Source organism: Artemia franciscana, chromosome 4, assembly GCF_032884065.1.
Source record: "Artemia franciscana chromosome 4, ASM3288406v1, whole genome shotgun sequence".
NCBI lineage: Eukaryota > Metazoa > Arthropoda > Branchiopoda > Anostraca > Artemiidae > Artemia > Artemia franciscana.
The window spans coordinates 11,350,728-11,377,567 of record NC_088866.1 but is presented as its reverse complement, the minus strand read 5'-3'; the positions used below and the strand labels follow the sequence as shown (position 1 = coordinate 11,377,567).

Sequence of the window (26,840 nt, the reverse complement as noted above, 5' to 3'; positions counted from 1 at the left end):
TGACGTGCGTGTTCTATATCATCTGCTCCATTGCAGTGTACCAGCAAATTGCAAAAAGGACTGTGATCTTTATCAATCACTTAAATGTATAGAAGAAGCAAGACAGTTGTTGTGCCACATTAACGAGTTAGATGTGATACGCAAAATCCTAATTGGTCTCTGAATCATAAATTAAAAAAATTCTAAAGTAAGCAAATCTGAAGTTAAAAATTCAGAGTAAATACAATAGACAGCATTGTGGATTTTTTATTTTTATTTTTATTTATCTCAAGCGTAATACACAAAATGAATATAAAAAGTCCATGCAATACTACAGTATAGATTTTCCTGTGTAAGAGCGAGAATAGCGAAAAATCCTTTCTGACACGATTAGAAATGATGCATCAAGTAGTAACTCTCTTCCATCGTCAGCTTTGTAAAACCATTATTCGTTCCCTCTTCCCTTCTCAACAATTGCTAACATTGACAAAATACTAACATTGACAAAATACTAACATTGAGAAAATACACTAGTAGAAAGGGCCTTCCTACTCGTAAGTAGGAATATCTTCTATAGCCGCAATAAAACCATAAACACATTTCTAATACACCATTACACCATACACACCATTCTAATACACTCATAGAAGAGGCCAGGGAAAATAGTCTATAACAGTAGGAATATCTTCTATAGCAGCAATAAAACCATAAACACCATTCTAATACACCATCACACCATACACACCATTCTAATACACTCATAGAAGAGGCCAGGGAAAATAGTCTATAACAGTAGGAATATCTTCTATAGCAGCAATAAAGCCATAAACACCATTCTAATACACCATTACACCATACACACCATTCTAATAGACTCATAGAAGAGGCCAGGGAAAATAGTCTATAACAGTAGGAATATCTTCTATAGCAGCAATAAAACCATAAACAAAATTCTAATACACCATCACACCATTCTAATACACTCATAGAAGAGGCCAGGGAAAATAGTCTATAACAGTAGGAATATCTTCTATAGTAGCAATAAAACCATACACACCATTCTAATACACTCATAGAAGAGGCCAGGGAAAATAGTCTATAACAGTAGGAATATCTTCTATAGCAGCAACAAAACCGTAAACACCATTCTAAACAAGTGAAAAGTACATACACTAAAAAATGACTAAATTTATTTACCAAAATTGAGTGCTAAAAAACTAGCTTACTAGAGTAATATAACATAAGAATAATAAATTAGTTAATTTCCAAACTTGTAAATATTTCTAAGAAGGTTTTTCCCTGAATTAGTGACGAAAATGTTAGTTTTACTGAAGTTAAATTTTGGTTCTCTAAGTTTATAACAGAGGGTAAATTGATCAAATCGGTAAATTGGTCTATTTGAATCCATGCTTAACATACTCAAAATTTATAAATAGTAATATACCATCATACGAATAATACCAGTAAAAATTAATAAGTAAATAAATAACAAAAAATATGATTATAAACAAATGATAAAAATACATTAAAAAATAATAAAAAATAACACCATAAAAATTTTACATAAAGTGTAAAATAACAACAAGCAGATTAAAATAAACTATCACCATACAAATAACGATAAAAATAAATAATTTCATCCCAATATGACAAAAATGAGTACTAATCCCCCATGCTCTTGAAACTGGGAAATAGATAAATAAATGTTGAGTTAGAGAGAGAAAGAGAATATCTAGCAAATCTTCATCTGCGTTTCAGCAGCACCCATGCTTCAGAAACCTTGGTTGTTATAGTGATTTTTTTTTCTTTTTTGTTGATCTGATGACAGATAAAAAGACACTGAACAAAAAAAAACGTTTTCAGTAAAGCAAAAGTTACGCTCTGGTCCTTAGAAGGCTTATTACAGTTAACCCTTTTCCTGTATGTGGTAATTTCCGTTCGTTTTAAGTTTATCTAGATTATTCACTGTAATTTCCGTTCGTTTTAGGTTTATTTTTTTCATTTATAGCAATTTCTGTTCGTTTTTAATTTTAATTATTATTTTGCTTCATTTCTGCTCGTCTTTGGTCTAATCCAGCTCTTTCCTTTTGTTTGAAAAATTTCTTTTTTGAAAAAGGTTGTTTTTTTCACCTGTAAACATGTACTAAAATGCTCGGTGATTAAAGCGAAAAATGAATTCTTAACTCAAGAATGGGTTGTGTATTTTCAAGAATTATTAAGTAACATTAAAGTTACAAACATTAAGTAACATTAGGGATATAAAAAACTTTTCGTGTTTTTTCTTTTACTTTGTTTTATTTGGCATTCTTAATTGTTTAAAAGAATAAAGTATTAGATAGAGACAAGAGAAAACAAAACCAAAATGAAGGAAGGATCAAAACAACTCCCATTTTCCCTCCTATTTATACTTTATGTAAAATGAGAATCTATGTTGTGTTTACAAATATTAATTGAAATCTCGGGAAACTCCCCGAGTTATCATTTTAATTAGTAAACCTAGGTAAGTAATTAATAATAATGAAATATACCCAATAAAAGACCTTTTTACAATTTAGTTGGGACAAACAAAAAAAAAAATACGGACCTGTGACCTTCAAGTACATCTGGGTAGAACTGGGTGAGGCTTCAACAGAAGTACTGTCAATAGAGGCACTTTTTACACTGAGCATGTAGACAGAGTAGTTTACTCTGGCTTCTTTCACTTCCTTGAAATCCAGAACTATAACGCTGTTTGGATGCTTATGCAACTTAATCAATATCTTATGTTTCCCAAGTTTATACCTCCTATGTTCAAGACTAAAAATAAGGGGAAGTTTATAATGCAATGAAACTGGCAAATGTTGCAAAGTTTTCTCACATCGTCTCTGAATAACACAAAAACGAAGTTCAGCCAATGCATTTTCTACTTTTCCCCAATCACCAGTAAGAAGATTCTGAATAAAATCGGATGTTATATTCTTTGGTACCTCTTGCTGGGGGATGAATGCTTGAGCTTGGCCAGAGTATGTATCTATAGTAATCATTAACTGTTCTGAAACCATACATGGTGACAACAGTGGTACATTCAAGACAGGTGGTGTTCCATGCACAGCGCATTCTATTTCCTTCCCTAAACGCTCTTCTAAGATTTTTTTCAAGTCTAGAAGTCGGGATTTTGCTCTGGTTTGAATAGTGTGCATTAACAACCTCTCAATAGATAAATCAGACGGTTTGGCAACCCTGTCTAATAAAGGAAATGCTTGTGATGTCATTGGCGGCTTATGAGTTATCAATAAAGGCATTTGCGAATCTTTTGGGTCTATTTGTAGCATAAGAATGTGCGGTATGTCCTTTCCACTGCTATCTTTCATGTCCAGCCAATAGTGGATTCCTAGATGTCTTCCTCGTACATAATCTGCATTGGGTGCTGAACGAACAAGTTTACCTAAACGAGACTCACAAAGGTGCAGTACTTGGTAGAATAGAACGTCCAGCTGCAGACTTAAACAAAACGCATGCAAACAAGTGTACAATTCCACTAAAGGCTCATTGTTATCATAAAGTCTACTTTGGACCATTTGATGTATATATAAAGTTTGACCTTTATTTACAAGATTTTTTCCACGTCCGTTTTCTCGATCTTCGACAAGTATAGATACTTCAAGCAATCTCCACGGTATTTGAGGGCTATCACCCATCAATGTTAAGGATACTTGAAATTCACTATCCACAGTGAAGGTGACACGGCCATTTTCAATATTGAGCTGGCGCATGCGGTCTGGTATAGTTGCTGACATGAGTCTATGTTCAATTACCTGCAAAGAAACAAATCAGGTAAAAAAATGAGATTAGCAACCTACTTTGCTTTCTGAAAATTATCTTTGCTAAAAGGATAAAGATCCTCCAGAGCCATTGCTAGCGCATAGGACTTCAAATCGACATTTCAGTTGCTGGGTGTTTTTATAGGGACAAATAGCAAGATTGTCGCTTGATTTTGCTGGGGCGGGGATCGAAACCTGGGCCCCGTATTTCCAAGCAGAGCACGAATCCACTGTATTTCAACAGGACTACATTTACTAGCACACTTTTAAATGACCCAGTCGACCAGGTTGTACTTTGTCTTAAATCTTTTGAGTAAATATAGGATCCAAGTGAACTAAAAACAAAATCGCTTATAGAATTCCCTGTTCTTGTGGCCGTTTTTATATTGGAAGAACCCAATAACAACTAGGGGAGAGGTTATTAGATCATAGGTCTTCAATAGACAAGGCCATGAGGCTACACCAAAGGCCTGAGATTTTTGATTCTGCCTTGGCTCAACATTTGTACCATAGTCCGCACCATTTCATTTTATTTGACAGTACCTCCATTATTGAAGAAGAAGAAGAAGACGTTTATTATTATTCAATAGAATACAAAATACAATTCAAAATGGAATTACAATACACTTATTCCCCCTCGAAATTCTCCATGGCCAGGGATACAAGGGGGGGGGGTATTGCCCCCGTTAAAGGTCTCATGCAAGTTTTCAGGGAAGCAGTTGAGATTAAAAAAAGCATATACACCAAAAGGTAGCTCTCAGTAAAGACACGGGAGAAACTTCTTTAAGTCCCATTTATAACAAAATTATTAATTCTGATCGTTTTCACATAAATCCACAAATTTTTGTTATACAATCAAGCAAAATACCTGATAATAATCTACCTGAAAAGCGATTAGCCATTAAGAATGCTGTAAGTAAGATAAATTGTGAAATCTCATTTAGACTTGTGTTTTTTATTCAGTTACTCTTTCACTGTTTCTGAGAAAGGGTCATCATATTTTTTACTTTTGTGTTTTGTTTTAAGGTTTTTTATATATTTATATCAATTTATTCTGCACTGAGGACGGTCATTTATATTTTTATCAATTTATTCTGCATTGAGGACGGTCAAGCGGAGGTCTTGACAGAAATATTTACATAACTTTCAATTTTTGCACTGGCTGTTTATTGTCCTCGTTCTCCTTTTCTTCGCGATTTTGTGTTTTGTCATGATTAGCCAGTGTGGTCTCAGAAATTATTTACATACAAGTGAACTAAAAATTAAATGAAAATCTGTTTTTGGTTTCTTCAGTTTATGGTATGATGGATGCAACATTGGCCATCCACACATTTCATTGTCTTCCCAAATACTTTTTGATGATCCTTCTAGGAAAATAACAAACTGTCCCAAAATACTGCTCAAACACCAGATAAAATGGTTCGAAACTTTTTATGCGTTTTTTTTTTTTTAATATTGCAACCTACCTTTAAATGCATTCACATACTACTATTTTTTTGGAAGGAGGGAGTGCAGATTGGCGCGGGAGGGGGGGGGAGGGTTGAGTACTGATGCTATTTGGGATAATCGTAGGGTGAGCCCCTCCCAACATATTCCGGTTATGCTTGTTTAAACTGGTAAGCAAGCACACCTACCCCTTTGAAGCACCCTTGAGGGCTGCTTGACGCTACTTCTAGGCTATTAAGTAAAAAACAGCCCAGAAGTAGCGTCAAATCACATTCACACTAGCGTCAAACATTTTAATTAAAATATTCAGTCACAGCATAAAAATACTATAAACAATAACAACATAAAAAAAATACCTTAGAAGTAGCGTCAAATTATATTTAAATTAGCATAAAATATTTTAATTGAAATATTCATTCAAGGTGAGGCACTGTCCAAATACTAGGGGTATGACGCTACTTCTAGGCTATTTAGTAAAAAATAGCATAATACTGTTAAAATTAAGAAAACACACTCAAAGGACTAGGGTCTTCAATTTGGTTTTGAGCATTCATTATATATCAACATCTATCCAGAAAATAATGCGAGCATTCCCTTTCCACCCTGGAAAATCTTTAGAAGAATCAGTCTAAAATCTGAAAATTTAGACCTTAGTAAAACACTGTTTTTCAAGCAAAAATCTTGGCAAACAAGTCCTTTTTTCTCAAGTTTCTACTCTGTTATTTTTGTTGTCCAAGCAAATACGCACATACACATACTGATTTGTATAAACACAAAAAATTCATCTATGCCACTGAAATACATGCCCAAACCCACATTTATGAACTCATTCGCCACTGAATCTTACCTGATTTAGTCTCTTAAGAGTGCTTTTCAACTCCGAAGGGGTAATTGGCTCAGGAGGAACAATCCTATCCTTGATGCACGCAGGGAGCTTCCCATAGGTCCCAGTTGTCAATATCTCAACTGCAGCAGGTATGTGAAAATTCGGTAGCCTTGCGTTGACTAGTGTTTCTCTCGCCATTCTGAATAGGGCATCAGCTGTTTCTACAAAAATCATTGACTGCCTGAAATGAAACACAATTTAAAGGTCAGAAACAAAGTGACATCCTGTTTTTGAATTTATAATTCATAGCTTTTCGCTAGTGTTTCGAACAGTTTTCCTAGAAATTTTTATATTTTTGGGGAGCCTTTACCCTGCAAAAAAAAAAAAAAATCAGGGTCCTGTTTTTAATATTGAATAATTTTCAAACTTTTAAATTACGAAATAATCTTAAATTAACAAAGGGCCTATCCAAAACCAATAGTTCTTATAGTTTTAACATGCTACAACTAAAATTCAATTGGATATACATTTCTTGTTGTTTTTTTAAGATTAAGAACAGTGCATTCTACATGTCAGCTGAGGATTAAGTTCCCAACAGTTTTTTTGGTACTGTCATTAATAATAGGGATAAGTGACTTTGTGTCATTGATAATTTCTTAACATCAAAAAGTATCAATTTTTTTAAACTCGATAAAGGGCAACCGTTTTTATTATTACAGAGTCCTAATTTTTTTTTTCATCCACCAAAGAATAATTGTTTATAATACCCAGCACAGTAAGAGTTGTCGTTTTCGCCATTATACTCATATGTCATCAGACGACGTATTATTTTTCTCAAGTGTAAATGTAGGCTAAAAAGTTCCGTCAGTTTCGTACGTGATTATCTTGTCCATACAGATAATAAAATAACCCATCGAGAAGATTTTATTTCACCATAGATTACTCAATCAAGGGGAAAATATACTTACGGTTTAAGAAAAAATTGTACCAATGGAAGGTTATAGCCATGGAATACTGTATAGACAGAAGTTTGTGAAAATCAAACCTCAATAGACAAAACGACTAGACTCAATAAACGCAAGATGTTTTACTGACACGCATAGAAAAGAGTTATTTTGTACCATGAAATAAAACAATGTGGGCACTTGTTGTAACACCGAAAAAAAAAGGAAAAAAAAGAGTACAAAACCGCTTCAAAGGTCAAGTGTTATTGTGGTAAAAATTAAGAAGTCAAAGTTGAGGGATTTAAACCGGGATCAAAAATACTTACAAAATAAATACAAAAAAAGCAAAAGAGTAAAAAGAGTAGCTTTTCTATTTATTTCACGAGAACAAAGAAGGAAGAGAATAATGTTTTGACACTAAAAGCTAACTTTGTCTCCTATTATGCACATAAACCCATTCCACATTCCTAGTATTATTTACCCACATTTTCCCTCCTAATCCCTCACTCCCAACATCATAATAATTTTTACTCTAATCATTATGTATTGACACTTATCGTTATAAAATATAATATGCAATCATGTGTGTAGGTAAGCATCAAATAATGTTAATTTCTGAGTAATGTGTTGAACTACAGGCATCCAAACCATTTGCTCACTTTCATATTCTAATGACAGAACTAGTTTTAATCCAAACATTTAGTTTTTAGACATCCACTTATTTTTCTTACTCCTAAGCCCACAAACCAACCCAGGACCACTGCAAATACGGTTATGAGAGGGGTTTTGTGAACCCCTTTCCGTCTAATATCGAAAATTTTTATTATTTAATAGCTTAACAACAAACATAAATTTAATCCTTTGGTATAGATTAATTTCAAATAAACAGATCCAAATTCATTGTAAAAACAAATGTATAAATTCTTTTTTTAGAACTCAAATCTCCATTTTCCTTAGAAATCTCCAGAGTCCTTGGTTATGTTCTATGGAACATTCCATAATTCTGAAAGTCACACTTGTCACCAAAATTGAAAAACCTAGTATTAATGCAAAGTTTGTCATATACCAGGATTTCCCCCTTTTCTACCCCCCCCCCCCCCGCTTTCCCAAAAAGGAAAACCATGCGTAGCGCGTCATTTGAAAGTTTACTTTTTATTTTGCGGCAGTTCAGTAATAAATTCATTCAAATAAAAAGTTGAAGGGCCACTAGCTCCTCTCTTAATAAATATATATGTTTCTAAAATTTTGACTTCTTAGGCTCTTTTCTATATTCTCTGACTTTCAAGTAAACGTCCAAGATAAGTGACTGACATAACCGGACCGGATCCGCTCTCTTTAGTGGAGTTGGGGAGGGGGGGGAGAGTAATTCGGAGAAATTAGAAAAAATGAGGTATTTGTAACTTACGAACGAGTGATCAGATCTTAATGAAATTTGATATTTAGAAGAGAGAGAGAGAAAGATGGGTTTATTAATATAAATAACAAAACAAAACAAGCAAATGGCCCGAAGCAAAGCTTGTTTGGGCTTACAACCTCAATACACATACAAATAAAACAATACGAAAAAGAAGAAAAAATAAAAAGAAAAGAAAAGGAAAAGAAAAAAGAAAGAAAGAAGAAGAAAAAATCAATTACCCTGCATGTCAATCGAAACGGATTTACACTTCAAAAGAGACAAAACAAAAAGAAACCAAAACCACTTTACCAGTATCGCCAAAATCAAAACCAACATCTTGGCTCCACTTGAGGTCCACTCAACTATCAAAACCATAAATATTAAGGCAAAATAGCTTTAATTCCCGCAAAAATTCAAAAAAACTATCCATGTTTCTCAAAGTCGTAGGTAAACAATTCCATTGTTTACCAAATTTAATAAACAGACCTGGTAGGGATTTAAAATAAGAGCTCTGAGACATGAGTTCCTTCTAAATATCAAATTTTATTAAGATCCAGTCACCCGTTCTTAAGTTAAAAATACCTCAATTTTTCTACTTTTTCCAAATTAACAACCCCCAGATCCCCCAAGGAAAACTCATCCGTTCCAATTATGTCAATCACGTATCTATAACTTGTGTTTATTCTTCTCATCAGGTGTCACCCCGATCTCTCCACTCTAAGTGTTTTCCAAGATTTCTAGTTTCCCCCTCCAACTCCCCCCGATGTCACTGGATCTGGTCGGGATTTAAAATGAGAGTTCCAAAGCACAAGATCCTTCTAAATATCAAATTTCATTAAGATCTGATCACTCGTTCGTAAGGTACAAATACCTCATTTTTTCTAATTTCTCCGAATTACTCTCCCCCCCCCCCTCCCCAACTCCAACAAAGAGAGCGGATCCGGTCCGGTTATGTCAGTCACTTATCTTGGACGTTTACTTGAAAGTCAGAGAATATAGAAAAGAGCCTAAGAAGTCAAAATTTTAGAAACATATATATTTATTAAGAGAGGAGCTAGTGGCCCTTCAACTTTTTATTTTGAATAGAATTTATAATGGAATTGTTTAAAATTCCATTATATTTGGAAAAAGTAGAAAAATTGAGGTATTTTTAACTTAAGAACGGGTGACTGGATCTTAATAAAATTTGATATTTAGAAGGAACTCATGTCTCAGAGCTCTTATTTTAAATCCCTACCAGATCTGTTGACACTGGGGGGAAAGCAGAAATCTTGGAAAAATCTCGCTTATAAATGTCATAGATTCGTGATTGACGCAACCAGACTGGATCCGCTCTCTTTGGGGGAGTTAGGAGGTGGGGTTCAGTGCTTTGGCGAGCTTAGTACTTCTGGACGTGCTAGGACGATGAAAATTGGTAGGCGTGTCAGGGAGCTGCACAAATTGACTTTATATAGTCGTCTTCCCCGATTCGACCATCTGGGGGGCTGAAGGGAGAGGAAAAATTAGAAAAATTGAGGTATTTTTAACTTGCGAGAGGGTGATCGGATCTTAATTAATTTTGATATTTAGAAGGACCTCGTGACTCACAGCTCTTATTTTAAATCCTAACGGGCATTAAGCCTCTGATTTTCCTTTTAAAGCAATCTATTGATTCTTAGAATTTTGCTAGAGCTCATACCATACAAGCTCTTGGCTCTTCCGACCTTGTCACAAGTGCCTTATGAGCTCTTAGCTCTTCGTTTTTTTTCAATTATTTTAAATAATACAGAAATTAAATATCACATAATATTTTGGAACCGAAAAAAATACCCCCCCGCACCTCTAGGCGAAAATTTTAACTTACAATTATGTTTCTAGAGCATAAAGACTATAATGCACTTTATCTTTTTTTTTCCTTTTTTTGAACGAAAGAATTCCTTCTAGAGGCTTAAACAGTCATAAGAAAAGCGGCTTGTCCTTTCACTATTTTACTAAGTTTTACAATATTTTCCTAATCACAACCAAAAAGTTAAATGAAAATGCATGACTAAATTTCAAGTTGATACCTGAAGAAAAAAAGAACACCTTGTGCATTCTGGATAATGATTTTTTAGTAATTGTCAGAAAAGTTTAACAGTTGTCCACTTTTTTTTATGCATATTCTTTATTTAACTTTCCGCATCATAAGTATTCTACTCATCCAAATAATTAAGATTGTTGGGAAAACTTGCTTTTTATTTTCTTAAAAAAAAAATTGGGTTGAAGAAAGGAAGTATTAGGGTATACCCAATTAAACCCTCTAGCCTCATAACTTTAGGCAAGTCCCTTAACTGCTTGAAAGATAGGAAATTTTAAGACTAAAAAGTTAAACGATATAGCCTAAGGATCTACTTAAGGCTCAAATTCTGCAAAATTTCCAAATCATTAAATCTAGTCAGGTTATAGAGTTAAATAAGCACAATAATTATTCGGTTTAGTATCTGCTTTTCAGAAAATACCAAGGACACATTCTTTTTATACATGATGTTGTAGTTATGTTGTTTTTTTTACATCCCCTCTGGGGTTAATGCAATTTTTTTGTGGATTTGTTTCATTGTCTCCCCTTCATATCATGCTGTGGCATTAGGGGGGGATGTGTTTAAGTTAAGTTTTTTTTTTAATTTTCTTTTAATAATTTTTTTTAATAAATAAAAAAATTAATTTAATAAGTTTTTTTTAATAATAATAATTGTTTTCGTAATAGCGAAGTATCACTTTAAGGTGCAACAAATAAGTTCTAAAGCAGCAAGGGTTCGCCAAAATATAATAAAATATATGAAAAGAAAAAGTCAAACCTATCAAGGAAATTCATGATGCCTGAGCATTTTTCCACTTTAGATGCACTAGATGCCCATCTAACCAGTGCCAACAGTCGGACAAAAAGTTGACGAGTTCTTGAAGCAAATTCAGCTATTTCTTTTTTCTTTTCCAAGTCCATCTTCCTTGGCAATAGCTCAGCCAGTACTGTTAGCTCATGATATGTTTTCTGAACAATGAAATCAATTAGAGTTGCAAGTGATATTGTTCCTTGAAGACCAGAATATGGTAAGACCTGTGTATTTCCATTAAAAGAGTTTGATGGCCCAGGAACACCATCATCTGGTGATGGAGCCATTTCAGTCTGAAAGGAAAAATTTATTAATAAAAAAGGAAGCTCAGGATATGTTTCTTAACAATAAAATTAATCTAAGTTAGACAAAATGTTTTTCTTTGAAGACAAGAACATGTTTAAGACCTGTGTGTTTTCCCTGAAGAAGGTGATGGCTCAGTCTGAAAGGAAAAATTGTTCACGAACTTATGACAAATAAAGTACAATCTCACTTTAACTTTAATGTATTATATAGTTGATAAATCAGAGTCAAGAAAAGATGTCCTTAATGTTTCTCATAACAACTAAGAAAATATATTGACTTTAAATAGCAAACTACAAAACTATCATCTTATGTTGATGCATTTCAGCCTCTATGGAGAATCAATGAATTCACGACTAATAGAATAAATTTCCAATTGACTTTGATGAATTAAATAGTTGATATATTAGAACCAGAAAAATATTCTACATGTTTTTTGAACCACACATGATAATATTTTGCTACTACAAACTACAATACTATGAGACTGAATACAAAACAATTTGTAGTCTGAGAGCAATGAATAGATAAAATTAAAACTTACACAAAAATCCAACTAGAGAGAAGTGTAATTGAAGATCATGAAATTATACATCACATAAGCTGGTCTAGATTTATTTATTTCACCAATAAAGGCGTTGACTAATAGCTTGTCAAAAACTATCTGGAACATTTTCAATCATGATATATTTTAATTATGTTGATTTTTTTTAGAGAAATGTCTAAGGTATGGGAAAAGTTTTTCCTTTGCCAAAAAACTCCCAGATTTTCAATTTAGTTAACAAAATTGCTTTTCTTATTTTTGGACTTTTAACTCAGATTGTGGTGGAAGGAGGGAGGGATCAGGTGCCTGGTTTGATCCACCTCTCCTGTGGACAGCAATAGCATTTAATTTGATTTGAAAAACTGTTTACAAAAAAAAAGTAAAGGACAGAGCATTAAAAACAGAAAACAAACAAATATACTTAAAATAATTATGACAACATTAATAAATCGAAGCCTAATGAAAGGCATGAAAGAGAAAAAAAAATCTACAAAGTAAAAATAAATCAAATGAGAATTCTAAACCACGGATGACCTGCAATCTTCTTTTTACATTTTCAGTAAGTTTTAAGCCGTGATTTAATATTCATGGCGGTATGTGGACCAGATACTTGGCAAAACAGAAGAAAGGGAAATAAATTTTAAGTTTATCTGTTTTAATAAAAACTTTCCAGAGAGACATAATAGAGATAATGATGCATCCCGACAGCATTGTAAAGACTGCTAAGATAAACAGTTGAAAAGAAATTTCTTGATAGCATTGAAAGTATAGGAGGCAGATATTTGGCAAGTGATACAAGACTGCATGCAGGACAAATGGAGGTGCTAATAACAAAACCTAAGTATGAGACACAGTCAACAGTCTTAATACTTGTAATAGAGGTATGGAGTAACACTTGCATTGGGCCTTCATATAAGATATCCTTAAAAAGTAACAAAAAGACATCCGTTTTTTCCATTAAACAGAAGTAATTTTGTTTTGGAGACTTGACAGTCTACAGTAAAATACACTTAAGAACATCTAGGTCTTGAATACTCTTAAAAACTAGATTGTGTACTTTTAACTCTGCTCTAAATCAAATTGCCAAAGTTTACTAAAATCAATGAAAAAGTTTAATAAAATTTCAAGAAAACCAAGCTCAGTACAAAAGAGAAGATCTCAATCTTCATGTCTTCAACAAAGGGGCTCCACCACGATTTCTGGAGGGAGGGCAGCTAGTGTGAAGGTGGATATCCTTATATTGCCTTATCCATGCAACAAGTTGATAACCGAAAGTTCTAAAATCCTGTAATACCTTATCAATGCAACAAGTTTATAAATAACCAAAAGTACTATATTAAGTTATATGAACTTTTATGGGTAAGAATTACAGTTTGAATTGAGTGGTTAAGTTCATTTATCTGTATTCATTCAATCAACTAAGTTCAGAAGGGTACCTAGTATCAATTAGGTTACATACTTCAACCATCTGATTTTTGACAAATTGCTTCCTTTCAAATTCTTTTTTTTTATCAACTCAACATTTATTCAAATTGCAGTGGATTTTCAAATCTTACTTCTTTTCAATTATTTTCTCTTTCAGTTAACTTTACCTTTATTGTTACATCATTGGAAAGAAAGAAGTGGTATATTTTGAAAACTGTTTTTACAAGGTTTAGTTAGAACGACAGAAACAAAAATAGTTGGTATGGTCACTCGTATATTTGGATTTTTGTATTTGTCCCCTTGTTCCAGAGAAAAAGTGGTTTACTCACTTTGCTTGGTTGTATGGCATAGACTTTAAATCCTGGTTATCAAAGACTGTTACTATATTACACATAGCTTTTACAGCTACTTCAGTAGAATACCAGGTCACTGAAAAAACCACAGGTATAGTTCCTGTAGCATTACCCCAAGCAGAAGTGCAAAATAACACATTCTCCATACCAAAACAGAAAAAAGTTCTTCTTAAAAAAAAAATTTAAAAGAATTTAAGCAATGTATTTTTTGTGCCTCTGCTTGAATACTTCAAGCACCAACTGGTTCGCAAGCGTTTATGATCCCCAGGGATTTTATTATTAACTTGATGGGTTTGATATGAGGATTTATACAGGTTTTCTGAAGCTTTGCACATCTTATAATTAATTTAATATTATTAATACCAATTTAATAATATAATTAATTTATTTAATTATATTTAATTAATTTAATAATATCAATAATATTATTATTAATTTAATATTATTGACTGTATATTTTTTTTTAATTTGAACTTTTCAAATCTAAGATTTATCACTATAGATGTATATGGATTTCAATAACACTTGACGTTTCTGTTCTCCTAAAGCCAGTTTCAAGTATTCCAAAGAGTCCAGTGCCTGTGTGTGACAAAAATAACCTTGAAAATTTTAATCAGGGAATTGTGAACGCTGATTGGAATAGATCGGTGGATGAAAGGGGTGATAAAAAATGAATTTTAAATGATTTTACATCATAATGATTTTGATAATAAGACATGTATGCTGGCTTGCACACAATAAAGGAAAAAGGAACGTTTGCCATGCTGAATTAATAAAAGAGATCAACTTTATATTGATTCTTAGCAATAAAATCAAAATGATTTAATTTGATTATAAAAATACAGCAGCACCCTTAATACAAAATTAAGGAATGTCAAAAAAAAAAGATTTTCAAAATATGGCCAGGCTAGTGGCAACCCTAAAAAACATGGAATACATAATTGAGGTGTAATATTAACAGAAGATTCTGATTTCCCAATAAAGCACCACTGCAGAATGATTTGTCATCTATTAAACCGGAAAAGGAATGTGATACTCTTTTTGAACATTTCGTTATTTTAGTGCAGAATTATATTCATATACTGTATCCTCTGAAGTTTATCCTCCTTTGAAGCCTTTTTTAGAAAGTTGTATATGAAACCCATCACTCATGACAAAGTAAAAGAGGGTGTTTACACTGGCCAGTAGTGATTCATTTCCTTATATTTCTGATATTTTTATCAGAAATATTTTGCATTGTCGACAATGCCTGATGTCAACAATTTGGTAATTATTATGATTTTCTATATCATACCGTTTTGTTTTCTGAAATCCCTATTGTGTTCTCTAACGCAAAAGAGCAATTCTCAAAGCAATTATTCTGTTTTAATCCAAGGATCAACACGTGGAGCCATGTATTGCTCCTTTGCTAAATAATTTGCTAAATTATCTCTTTTCTAAATAAGAACATTATATTACTGAAGATACGAATGTACAAATGACTCACAAACAGTGTTGTCGATATTTTGGTAATTATTATGATTTTTTAAAATCACAACGTTTTGTTTTCTGAAATCCCTATTGAATTCTCTAATGCAAAAGACAACAGAACAAAGCAATTATTCTGTTTTAATCCGAGGTTCAACATTAAAACACGTGAAACCATGTATTGCTCCTTTGCTAAATAATTTACTAAATTATCTCTTTTCTAAGTAAGAACATCAGACTATTCCACGATACAAATCTACAGTTGACTCGCAACAGCGTTGCAAACACTCTTACTTCTATTATTAATGTATATCTGAAACAGGGAAGATATCCTAAATGTTTGAAAGCTTCTAGGATAGCTCCTATTTTTAACAACAATAATAACAATGAAATCATCACCCTATCTTGGTTTGAACTGTTATATCTAGTGCTCAAGAAAACTGTGTTGATGCTAGAACATGTGATCATTTAGAACTACTTAACTGTTATTATATCCAAATCAATTTGGTTTCAGGAAGGGCAGAACTACAGAGACGGCCTTATCATGCATGACTTCAGTAATTAATGGAACTCTTGACAAAAGTCTTAGAGAGGATATTCTGTTTCTAGCTTCATTAATTCATTTGACACTGCAGACCATCAAATACTATTACAATGAATTTTATGGATTAATAGCAACTACTTTGGCTTTTTTTCAAGGTAACCTGCAGAAGAGAGGACAGTATGTTCTCCCAGATGGCTTCTATTTAAGTAAAAGTTAAACTATTTGTGTCCCCCAAGGCTCTGTATTAGGTCATTCTTTTTATTAATTATCTATATAATATTGTTTTTACAGAGGCAACGCTATAACATTCCTTATGGTAAAGGCCATAAGGATTTCATGTTTTTTTCTCCCCCAGATGCACTTCATATGGAAGTTTTGTTGTATAGACTTCGGAGGGAGACTCATCTGATTAATAATAGTAAGTTCTAATGCCCTTTTTAGGAGCCAAAGGGACTGGAGGGCAACTAACCATCCCCCCTCACTCACTCTTTTCTCCAAAGGCATCCAATAAAAATTTTGAGAAAGCCATTTTTGCTCAAAATAGTCTAAGGATGATATGACAATGCCTTCAGGGTTTACATCCCCACCCACGACCAGGGGTAAGAATTATTATGCCCTGAGGGCATATAAGATTTTCAAGGGATTAAATAAAAAATAAAAACACAAGTTTTTTAAAATGAAAGTAAGGAGCAACTTTAAAACATAAAATGAATAGAAATTACTCTGTATATGAAAGGGGCTTTCCCTCCTCAATGCCCCACTCTTTGTGCTAAAGTTTCTTACTATTTTAAAAATAGAGTTAAGAGAAAGAGTCAAACTTTAGCGTAAAGAGCGGGGCGTCTACGCTAAAGTTTGACTCTTTCTCTTAACTCTATTTTTAGAACAGTAAGAAACTTTAGCATAAAGAGTGGGGCATTGAGGAGGAAAATCCCCTTTCATATATGGAGTAATTTCTGTTCGTTTTAAGTTTTAATGTTGCTCCTTACTTTCATTTAAAAAAACTTGTTTTTTTTATTTAATTTCTGGACGTTTTTGAATTAATGCATGTTTTGATCTTGGCTCTCTGCACATAAATAATTAAAACGAAATTTGCATATTAATTAATTGCAATTAATCAGAATATTTTGAGAAAAAACGAGCAATGGAGGAGGCCTAGTTGCCCTCCAAGTTTTTGATTACTTAAAAAAGCAACTAGAACTTTTAATTTTTTACAAATGTTTTCATTGGTAAAAAATATACGCAACTTACGAATTAACTTACACAACGAACTTCTATATTTGTTTTTTTTCATTGTGTATATGAGGGGGTTCAACCCTTGTCAATACCTTGCTCTGTACACTAAAGCTTAGATTTTGTCCCAATTCCTTAAGAATGACCTCTGAATCACAAAGGCCATAGAATAAATAGTTGAAATTAATAAAAATATTTTAGCATAAAGAGTGAGGTATAACAAGGAGGTAAACCCCTTATATGCGTAATAATTTTTGTTCGTTTTATGTTTTAATGCTGTTCCTTACTTTCAGTAGAAAAAACTTTTCATATTTATTCTTACATTTTTTTTTTCAAATAATGCTAGAAAATCCTGTGCCCCCTTCATTGAAATTCTCTTCCCCCATGAGAAGTTTCTCCATGGAAATATCCTCCCACGTAACTCCCCCTCCCCTCAACTCTCCCCCCTAAACCAAAAAAATCCCCCTGAAAACGTCTGTACACTTCCCAGTAACCATTAATATATGTAAACACAGGTCAAAGTTTGTAACTTGCAGCCCCTCCTGCAGGGATGTCCAATTACTTTAGACTATGAAAAAGGGCACTGGCTCTTTCAATTTCCGATTGCAAAAGCTGTTTTCGAAGTTTCCTTGACAACAAATCTTTGACAACCATCTCTAAATTGCTATCAGATTCATTTTATGAAAATACAGGGTGTTGGGGGGGGGGGTATCCAACCTCTGATCACTTTGAATCTTAAAAAGTGCACTAGAAGTTCTGATAACTAATCCAATTGGCATCCTCTGAAGTTTATACAATCGCCCTTTTTATATATACCTTATACACCCCCAGGGCATAACTTACAACCCTTGTCTAAAGGGCTCTGGGAGGTTGCCATCCTCAAAGACATAATTTCCAGACCTAAGTACATAATTCCAGACATAATTTCCTGAGTATTTTTCTCTTTTTTGATTTTTCAGTGTTGATTCAATTTAAAGTTACATGGGATGGAGCAAGACTGGCACATGGCAAAATACATTAAAATAAATGTAACTTGGGCTATATATATATATATATATATATATATATATATATATATATATATATATATATATATATATATATATGTATATATATATATATATATATATATATATATATATATATATATATATATATATATATATATATATATATATATATATATATATATATATATATATATATATATATATATATATATATATATATATATAATATCAACAAACTAAACAGCAAAAAGCATCTAAATAGAAAGGCGTATTTACTAATGCACTCTTAAAAATTTGAACACTCTCTGCCTCAACAACCTCCAAAGGCAAACCATTTCATGGTCCAGCAACTCTACTAACAAAAGATAATTGACCAATTTTTTTCAGTGGTTTTGCAGGATATAATTTATAATCATGCTGACAAGTAGAGTGATAATGGCTAAATTTAAAAAATAAATTTGGATCAGCATCATCCACTCCTTTAATTATACAAAACACATTTACAAGGTCATTGCAACGTCTACAAAACTTTAATGACGGGAGTTGAAGCCTAGAAAGTCTCTGAGGATAGGAAAGGTGCTGAAGGTATGGGACCAATCTAGTGGCCCTTCCCTGAACCTTTTCTATCCTCTGCTCATCTGTTAAACTTAATGGAAACCAAACAGAAGTATTATACTCAAGAAGAGGGTAGACCATTGATTTGTATAGTAGTAAGAAATTATGAAGGTTAAACCTGCTAAAGTTTCCGAAACATACTTATCAAATTTCAATTGGGTATCAAAGTAAACGCCAAGGACACACACTATTTTGTTAGAAGGGATTTGTATGCCAGACAGCTGATAAGTATGCACAGGTGGGAGTTACGAACATAGTGTAGAACACACTTAGAAGGGTTTATGAACATGGAATTAGATTCACACCAATAAGTTAGAGAGTCAAGATCCTCCTGTAAAAGTTGCACATCGTTTTGGTCTTGTACTGGTAGATAAAGTTTTACATCATCTGCAAACATCTTGACAGTAGAATGCTGAACAGAGGAAGGCAGATCATTAATAAATAAACAAAATAAAATTGGACCTAGGCAGCTACCCTGGGGGACTCCACTTAACACATCAATTGAGGATGACATAGCTTCACCAACAACAACCTGCTGAGTTCGTCCATTTAGATAATCAGCAATAAATGCAATTGTTTTTTACCCAATTTATAAGCTGCACATTTTTTAAGAAGGGTGGGTATTGAGACTTTGTCAAATGCCTTTGAAAAGTCCAATGTAAATGCAGTCGAAGGGTATAGCTAAATTGGCAAAATGTTGAAAGTCCAAAATAACCTCAAGAAGCTGAGTATAACAAGACCTATTTTTTCAAAAAGCATGCTGAGCAGGATTCCAAAGATGATTTCTGTCAAAATACTTTTGAACATGTGAAACAATCAACTTTTCCATCACTTGGAAAAAAATAGATGTAATTGAAATCAGCCAATAGTTTTTAAAATCCAACTAAGAGCCACTTTTGTGAAGTGGCTTTACCAAGGCCTTCTTCCACCCTCATGGACAAAGTCTATGCACCAAAGATAAGTTAAATATATAGGTAAGTGGTTCTGCAATTTCATGAGCGATTTGTTTTATCATTATGTTCGGGAAACAGTCTATATCCAGCACTTTAGACATATCCAGTTTTATAAGAATAGTATAAACTTCAGTCAATGAGAAATCTGAATCATCAAATGGAACAAGAATGTTCAACAATGCAATCAACTCTACTTGAGATACAAAATTAGCTTCATTTGAATGAATTGGCTGTGTTTTAACAAAAACTGAAGAACAAATTTGGTTAAAAATAAGAGCCTTCTCAGCATCACTATCAATCTTTTGGTGTGTATCCTGATGTGTGAACGTAGATGTAGAGGGTGCAAGGTTAGGCTTATTCCTATTTACATATTTCCAAAATATTTTAGGTGATGTGGTGCTTGAGTGAATAATATGCAACTCAAGCTCTTCATCATTAACCCTAAGAAGCTGAGTGACCTTGTTTCTTGCTAGTGAGTAACCTAAAGGGTTTAGGTTTGGAAAATGAAACCTTCAGGGATGGGTCTACAGGCTAAAGTATGTCCTGGGAAGGTATTTTGAAGTACCCACCTTCACTCCTTCTCCCTCTAGAGGGCCCTGAAATTTGTCAACATGACAGGTCTATAACTATTGAAATTTTGACAAAACAACATTTTACCTTAATTTTCAGTTACTAGTTGCTTTTTCTCTGCCTTTAGTTCTGAAAATGAAATTGCTGTTATTTGAGTGGAATTTTGAGCCATATCAATGTTTTTTTCAAAATTTAGAAAATGTACTTGCATATATTTAAAACCTTATAAAATGGGATTGAGCAAAGTTATGAAGCTGAAAACAATTTTGTTGTACTTCAATTAAGCAGAAGATCTATTTTGCAAGGTTTCACTTTTATAACACACATATTTTTAAAGGTCATCAAAGGTCAGGGCCCTCTAGAGGGAGAAGGAGTGGAGGTATGGGTAAAATTTTAGTTAATTGACTTCTTGCTATCTCAGAAAGGGTTTAGGTTAGGAAAATGAAACTATCAGGGATGGCTCTACAGGCTAAAATATGTCCCGGGAAGGTATTTTAAAGTACCCACATCCACTCCTTCTCCCTCTAGAGGGCCATGAAATTTGCCCACATGACAGGTCTATACCTATTGAAATTTTGACAAAACAACATTTTACCTTAGTTTTCAGTTACTAGTTGCTTTTTCTCTGCCTTTAGTTCTGAAAATGAAATTGCTGTTATTTGAGTAGAATTTTGAGCCATATCAATGTTTTTTTTTAAATTTAGGAAATGTATTTGCATATCTTTAAAACCTTAAAAAATGGAATTGAGTGAAGTTATGAAGCTGAAAACAATTTTGTTGTACTTCAATTAAGCAGAAGATCTATTTTGCAAGGTTTCACTTTTATAACACACATATTTTTAAAGGTCATCAAAGGTCAGGGCCCTCTAGAGGGAGAAGGAGTGGAGGTAGTTGCTTCAATATACCTTCCCAGGACATACTTTAGTCTGTAGATTCATCCCTGAAAGTTTCATTTTCCTAACCTAGACCCTTTCTGAAATAGCAGGTCATTTAACTAGAATTTTACCAAGGTAGGTACTTCAAAATACCTTTCCAGGACATATTTTAGCCTATTGACCCATCCCTGAAAGTTTCATTTTCTAACCCAAAACCTTTCCAGTATAGCAAGAAGTCAATTAACTAGAATTTTACCGTTATTGCTTGTTTTCAACAAAATAGCACTATATTTTCTCAGTGCCATCTTTTCCAAGTCACTTTCAAAAAAATAATACTACTTTTTCTTAGTGCTAAAATTATTTATAGCCTAATGAGGTTAGTTTAAGTTGGGTTAAAAAGTGCTTAAATTTGAATTTGTGGTAGAAGGAATTAATATATTTTTAAAGAACACAAAAAAAGGCATTGAGTGGTATGTTCACCTTATTGGTAAGTCAGTTAGGCCTATATGAACTGTCATAAATTTACCAAAGTAATTAGAAATTTACCTTAAACATTTTTTTCAGAACTCAGATAGGTATAAACATGTCATGAATGTAGGCCTAGGCTAATTTCCGAAGTCCCGAAAACAAGGAAAGGCTACAAACTTTAACTTGATAATACCTTCTTAGGATATATTTTTGGTCCTTAATCCACTCTTAAAAGCTTAGGAATACCCTGTAGTATAGGAACTACTTTTATTTGTATGATAGGCTATGGGCCCTTTTAAGCAAATAAAAAGAGTTAGGCTAGCAAAAAGAAGCTAGCCTAATGAAAATTTTTTAGAGTAGCCTGATCCTACCAATATCTGTTAAGCTCTTTTAGCTGTTTATAATAAACTAATAATAGTTAATAATAAACTAGAAAATAACATGGAATCTGCTTCTTCTTCTAAATTTAGTCTTTGAGTTTGAGCTGCACTTGCACCAAGACATTTTTGGAGTCAAATCGACTGCGTCCTCATATTCCATTTGATTCTAATCCCAACCTAACTTAACAATCAAATCAAATGCGTTGATTTTTGAATAAAAACCAAGTTGCCATCAAGTCATGGCTAATAGGAGAAAAAACAAGACAGGTAATCTGAGTGAGAGGCAAAGCTGGCACAAGCCTTTTCAGGATGGGAAAAAATGTCTCTTTTCCATGTTGATAGACAGTCTATCCTCCATCCCTATCAATAAATAGGTTAAACTCAAAATGAACAGAAATTAAAATAAATAGCAAAGTCAAACATAAAACGAGAAAAAATTAACATAAGTAGTCTTTATCACCCCCATGCCTTCTCAAGACGAGAACATAATTTGCGCTTTACTGAAACAAAATACATATTTAGTATTTTTACTTTTATACTTTATTAAATAAAATAATTATTAACTTTAGGGAATAAATATCATTTTATGTCAATGGAAAGCTTTTCTTTGTAAAGTTCTTCCCTTGGAGAATTTTTTCCATGGAAAATTCCCCCCCACAGAAAAAACCGTCAGACAATCCCAACTCCTTTCACAATTTTCCTTGGACAATTTTCTTGGTATATCTCCACATTTAAAATTAAATTTGTAAAGAGAAAGTAAATCAAATAATAAGAATTTTGTACAAGAATTTTGGTGAATTCCCCCATGTAAAGTTTCTCTTTGAAAGTTTTCCTTGGAAACTTCCTGCCCCGTGGAAAATTATCCCCTTGGAAAAAACCCCCAAGGTGAAACTCACTCTCCCCAAAATATATCTGTTTTCAAACAGTTCGTGGTGACGAACTGTAGTAAGAAGCGACCCGGCTTAATAGTAACCAAAACTCTAAAAAACGGAATGTTGAGACCAATAGATACATCAAAAGAATCGCATTTTAATACTGATTTTGAATATATATAAGTTTCATCAAGTTTAGTCTTACCCATCAAAAGTTACGAGCCTGAGATTTTTTTTTGAAAATAGGGGGAAACACCCCCTAAAAGTCACAGAATCGTAACGAAAATCACACCATCAGATTCAGCGTACCAGTGAACCCTATTGTAGAAGTTTCAAGCTCCTATCTATAAACATATGGAAATTTGTATTTTTTGCCAGAAGGCAGATCACGGATGCATGTTTATTTGTTTGTTTGTTTGTTTCTTTCCAGGGGTGATCTTATCGACCCAGTGGTCCTGGAATCTTGCGAGAGGGCTTATTCTAACGGAAATGAAAAGTTCTAGTGCCCTTTTTAAGTAACCAAAAAAATTGGAGGGCACCTAGGCCCCCTCCCACGCTAATTATTTTCCCAAAGTCAACGGATCAAAATTCTGATATAGCCATTTTATTCAGCGTCGTCGAAAAACCTTATAACTATGTCTTTGGGGATGACTTACTCTTACAGTCCCCGTGGGAGGGGCTACAAGTTACAAAATTTGACCAGTGCTTACATATAGTAATGGTTATTGGGAAGTGTACAGACGTTTTCAGGTGGATTTTTCGGTTGGGGGAGGGGTTGAGAAGAGGGGGATATGTTGGAGGAACTTTCCATCGAGGAATTTGTCATGGGGGAAGAAAATTTCCATGAAGGGAGCGCAGGATTTTCTAGCATTATAAATAAAAAAGAAAGGAAAAAATAGATATGAAAAAGTTTTTTTTCAACTGAAAGTAAGGAGCAGCATTAAAACTTAAAACGAACAAAAATTATTAAGCATATGAGGGGCTCACCTCCTCCTAATACCTCACTCTTTACGCTAAAGTATTTTTAGTAATTTCAACTATTTATTCTACGGCTTTTGTGATTCAGGGGTCATTGTTAATGAATTGGGACAAAATTTAAGCTTTAGTGTAAAGAGCGATGTACGGACAAGGGGGTGAATCCCCTCATATATGTAATATAAACATGAGAATACAGAAGTTCGTTACGTAAGCTAATTTATAAGTTACGTATATTTTTTACTAATAAAAACATTCGTAAAAAATTAAAAGTTCTAGTTGCTTTTTTAAGTAACCAAAAAATTGGAGGGCAGCTAGGCTTCCTCCCCCGCTGCTTTTTTCTCAAAATCATTCGATCAAAACTATGAGAAAGCCATTTAGCCACAAAAAGTATGCACATTTCGTTGTAATTATTCCTCTGCGGAGAGCCAAAATCAAAACATGTATTCATTCAAAAACGTTCAGAAATGAAATAAAAAATAAGTTTGTTTAACTGAAAGTAAAGAGCGACATTAAAACTTAAAACGAACAGAAATTACTCCGTATATGAAAGGGGCTTCTTTCTCATCAACGCCCCGCTCTTTACGCTAAAGTTTTTTTTACTATTTTCAGAAGTAGAGTTGAGAGAAAGAATCAAACTTCAGTGTAAAGAGTGGGGCGTTGAGGAGGAAGCAGCCCCTTTCGTATACGAAGTAATTTCTGTTCGTTTTAAGTTTTAAGGTCGCTCCTTACTTTCAGCTATAGAAAACTTGTTTTTTTATTTAATAAATCCTTATAACAAAAGTTGTGTGTTAAAACAAGAGAAATTTCATAACTTAGAACCCTTTTCTCAACAAATTTTCACGATTTTATCATCGTCAGAGGCTTTATTCTCGACCTTTCAACTATGCTGATCAAAATGGATAATTCAAAATTCTTATTGGATCACTTTCGTTACAAAGGAGCATGGGAGGGAAGGGGAGTTTAGTTGGCCTCCAATCAGTTTGATCACGAATTGGAAACAAGAGCTGTAATTCCCTTTCGAGTGAGCCTTCTCCCGATTTTATATGACCATTAGTCCAATGCGATCATCTGGCAACAAAAAGTAGTAATAAAACAGAACAAACATACATCCATGACCTCTCTCCTTGCAAAACTTACAAAATTTCACATATTTTAAGACGAAAGCTAAAAACACCTTTAGCATGGTCTCCTGATATGCCGAAACTGTGATTTTTATTAAGATGGAATGTCTCCTGAAGGGTACTCCCACCCTTTTTAGAAAATCATTGGAATTTTCTCAGGCTCGTAAGTTTTGATGGGTACATGAAATTCGATTAATTTTTATATCCGGAGTGGGCATAAAACGCCAATTCATTTGATGTACCAATTATTATAAAAATTCCGTTTTTTAGAGTTTCTGTTGCTATTTGGTCGAGCTACTCCTTAGTTTTTAAAGATGTTTAAAATTAATTCTTAAAATTATAAATCAATGGTTGAACACCATGGTTTTTTGTGGGTTGTTCTGAAAAATGGGCTTGATATTGAAGCACCCTTGTCAGAGGTCAGACACGCTCCAAACTTATTGATTGCTGAACCAGCTTAAAACACACTTCAAAATCAGTCCCTGCAAACGGGACCTTGGGCTGTGTGCCGAGAGCAGCATCGTCATCATCATCAATGTCAATAACTTTTTGAAAACTCAAAGTGCTTTGGTATTAAAACTGGGAATGTCTGGTGACAATAATAAACATTCTAATGTAGGTTGAATGCTTTTAATTTCAACCCTTCACGATTTAGTGTGTATTTTCAAAATCCTTCAGTTTAAGCTTGGCTATCCCCTCTTTTGAATTAGGCCTAGTGCTAACATAATAACAAGATTTTTACTTTATCCCTAGGCATACATTTAGAATGCCTTTGTATTAATGCATCAAGACTCCATTTTTGAAGGACACAAAATATTAAATCTCTACTATTTAATTATTCCATGCCACATAAGCAAATATGAAATTCTAGAAACTGACCAATCGACTAAAACAATTGGCAATTTCCAGTCCAGGGGCTTCAAGTTATCTGGGAAGAGTTGACTCAGGTAGGCTAAATACAAATTCATGAATTTCTTAGAACCTAGGATACATACAGAATAAATATCCCACCCCCTAATATGCAAATATATACTCAAAATTGCATCCTCAATCTTAATAGCCTATAACATTCATTTGCATCACCAAATGATTTTACACCCATATTAGCCATATAGTGGATGTCTCTTAGAAGATTGTCTGACTAGGTTACATGACAGGTAACCTGGGCTATCTAAATGACATAGGCTAGCCTACTTATCTAAATTCTAGGGAAAGGTATATGTTAGCTGTATATTCAGATAGTTAAGAAACAAACTTTCCTTCATAATCAGAATTTCATCCTAAATATGACATTCATTTCCATTACAAATTTAAATTTGGTAGAATTAAAGTTTAGCTACACTTACCATGTTGGAAAGGGATTAGGCTAAAAAAAAAAAAAAAAAAAATCAGAGATGGGTTTTCAGACTAAAGTATGTTCTAGGTGTTTTGAAGCAGGCTACCTACCTCAGCCTCTTCTTCCTCTAGAGCAGTGGTTCTCAACTAGGGTCTACATGGACCCTAGAGGTCCATGTAATATTTCCAGGGGTCCACAGGCAAAACACAAGAAATTGGGGATCCACAATGATATTTTGGGGGTCCATGAAGAAAACCAACTCAGAACACTTTATTTTTAAGAATTCAATTTCTGCTATAATTTACATTATTTTGAATCAGTTTAGTGACCTAGTTGGAATGGATATACTGATTTGGGTTTCAATTCCTTTCAAAGTTAATGTTGCCAAAATAGAATTATCTTTGCAAGAGCCCATCATCAAATTACTAAGTAATGAAATAATGAATTCAAAATTCAAAGATGGAAAGTACAATATATGGAAAACAAATGATGTTGCTACAAAGTACCCTTTGCTCTGGGATAAAGTGCAGCTTTATGTTATTGCTTTTCCTACATCTTA

General features: G+C 33.4%; 2 protein-coding genes across 3 annotated transcripts in view; one reads left to right on the top strand and one right to left on the bottom strand.

Annotated features, from left to right (window-relative positions):
* Positions 1 to 22,084, bottom strand: part of LOC136025986 (mediator of RNA polymerase II transcription subunit 14-like) — a 47,445-nt gene extending 25,361 nt beyond the window's left edge. The window contains exons 1-4 of one of the 2 annotated variants that reach the window (XM_065702123.1): positions 22,036 to 22,084; positions 11,205 to 11,530; positions 6,073 to 6,292; positions 2,564 to 3,773 (exon numbers count right to left, since the gene is read on the bottom strand). In XM_065702123.1, coding sequence (XP_065558195.1) covers positions 2,564 to 3,773; positions 6,073 to 6,292; positions 11,205 to 11,524 — 1,750 coding nt within the window. In that variant the 5' untranslated portion in view covers positions 11,525 to 11,530; positions 22,036 to 22,084. Of the gene's footprint in view, positions 1 to 2,563; positions 3,774 to 6,072; positions 6,293 to 11,204; positions 11,531 to 21,965 lie in introns of both variants that reach the window. The other variant, XM_065702122.1, reaches the window with a different exon arrangement.
* Positions 22,085 to 25,438: 3,354 nt separating this feature from the next.
* LOC136025985 (septin-1-like) overlaps positions 25,439 to 26,840 on the top strand; it is a 56,978-nt gene continuing 55,576 nt past the window's right edge. Inside the window, exon 1 of the mRNA XM_065702121.1 lies at positions 25,439 to 25,560. Within this exon, the coding sequence (XP_065558193.1) occupies positions 25,531 to 25,560 (30 nt within the window). The 5' untranslated portion in view covers positions 25,439 to 25,530. The remainder of the gene's footprint in view (positions 25,561 to 26,840) is intronic.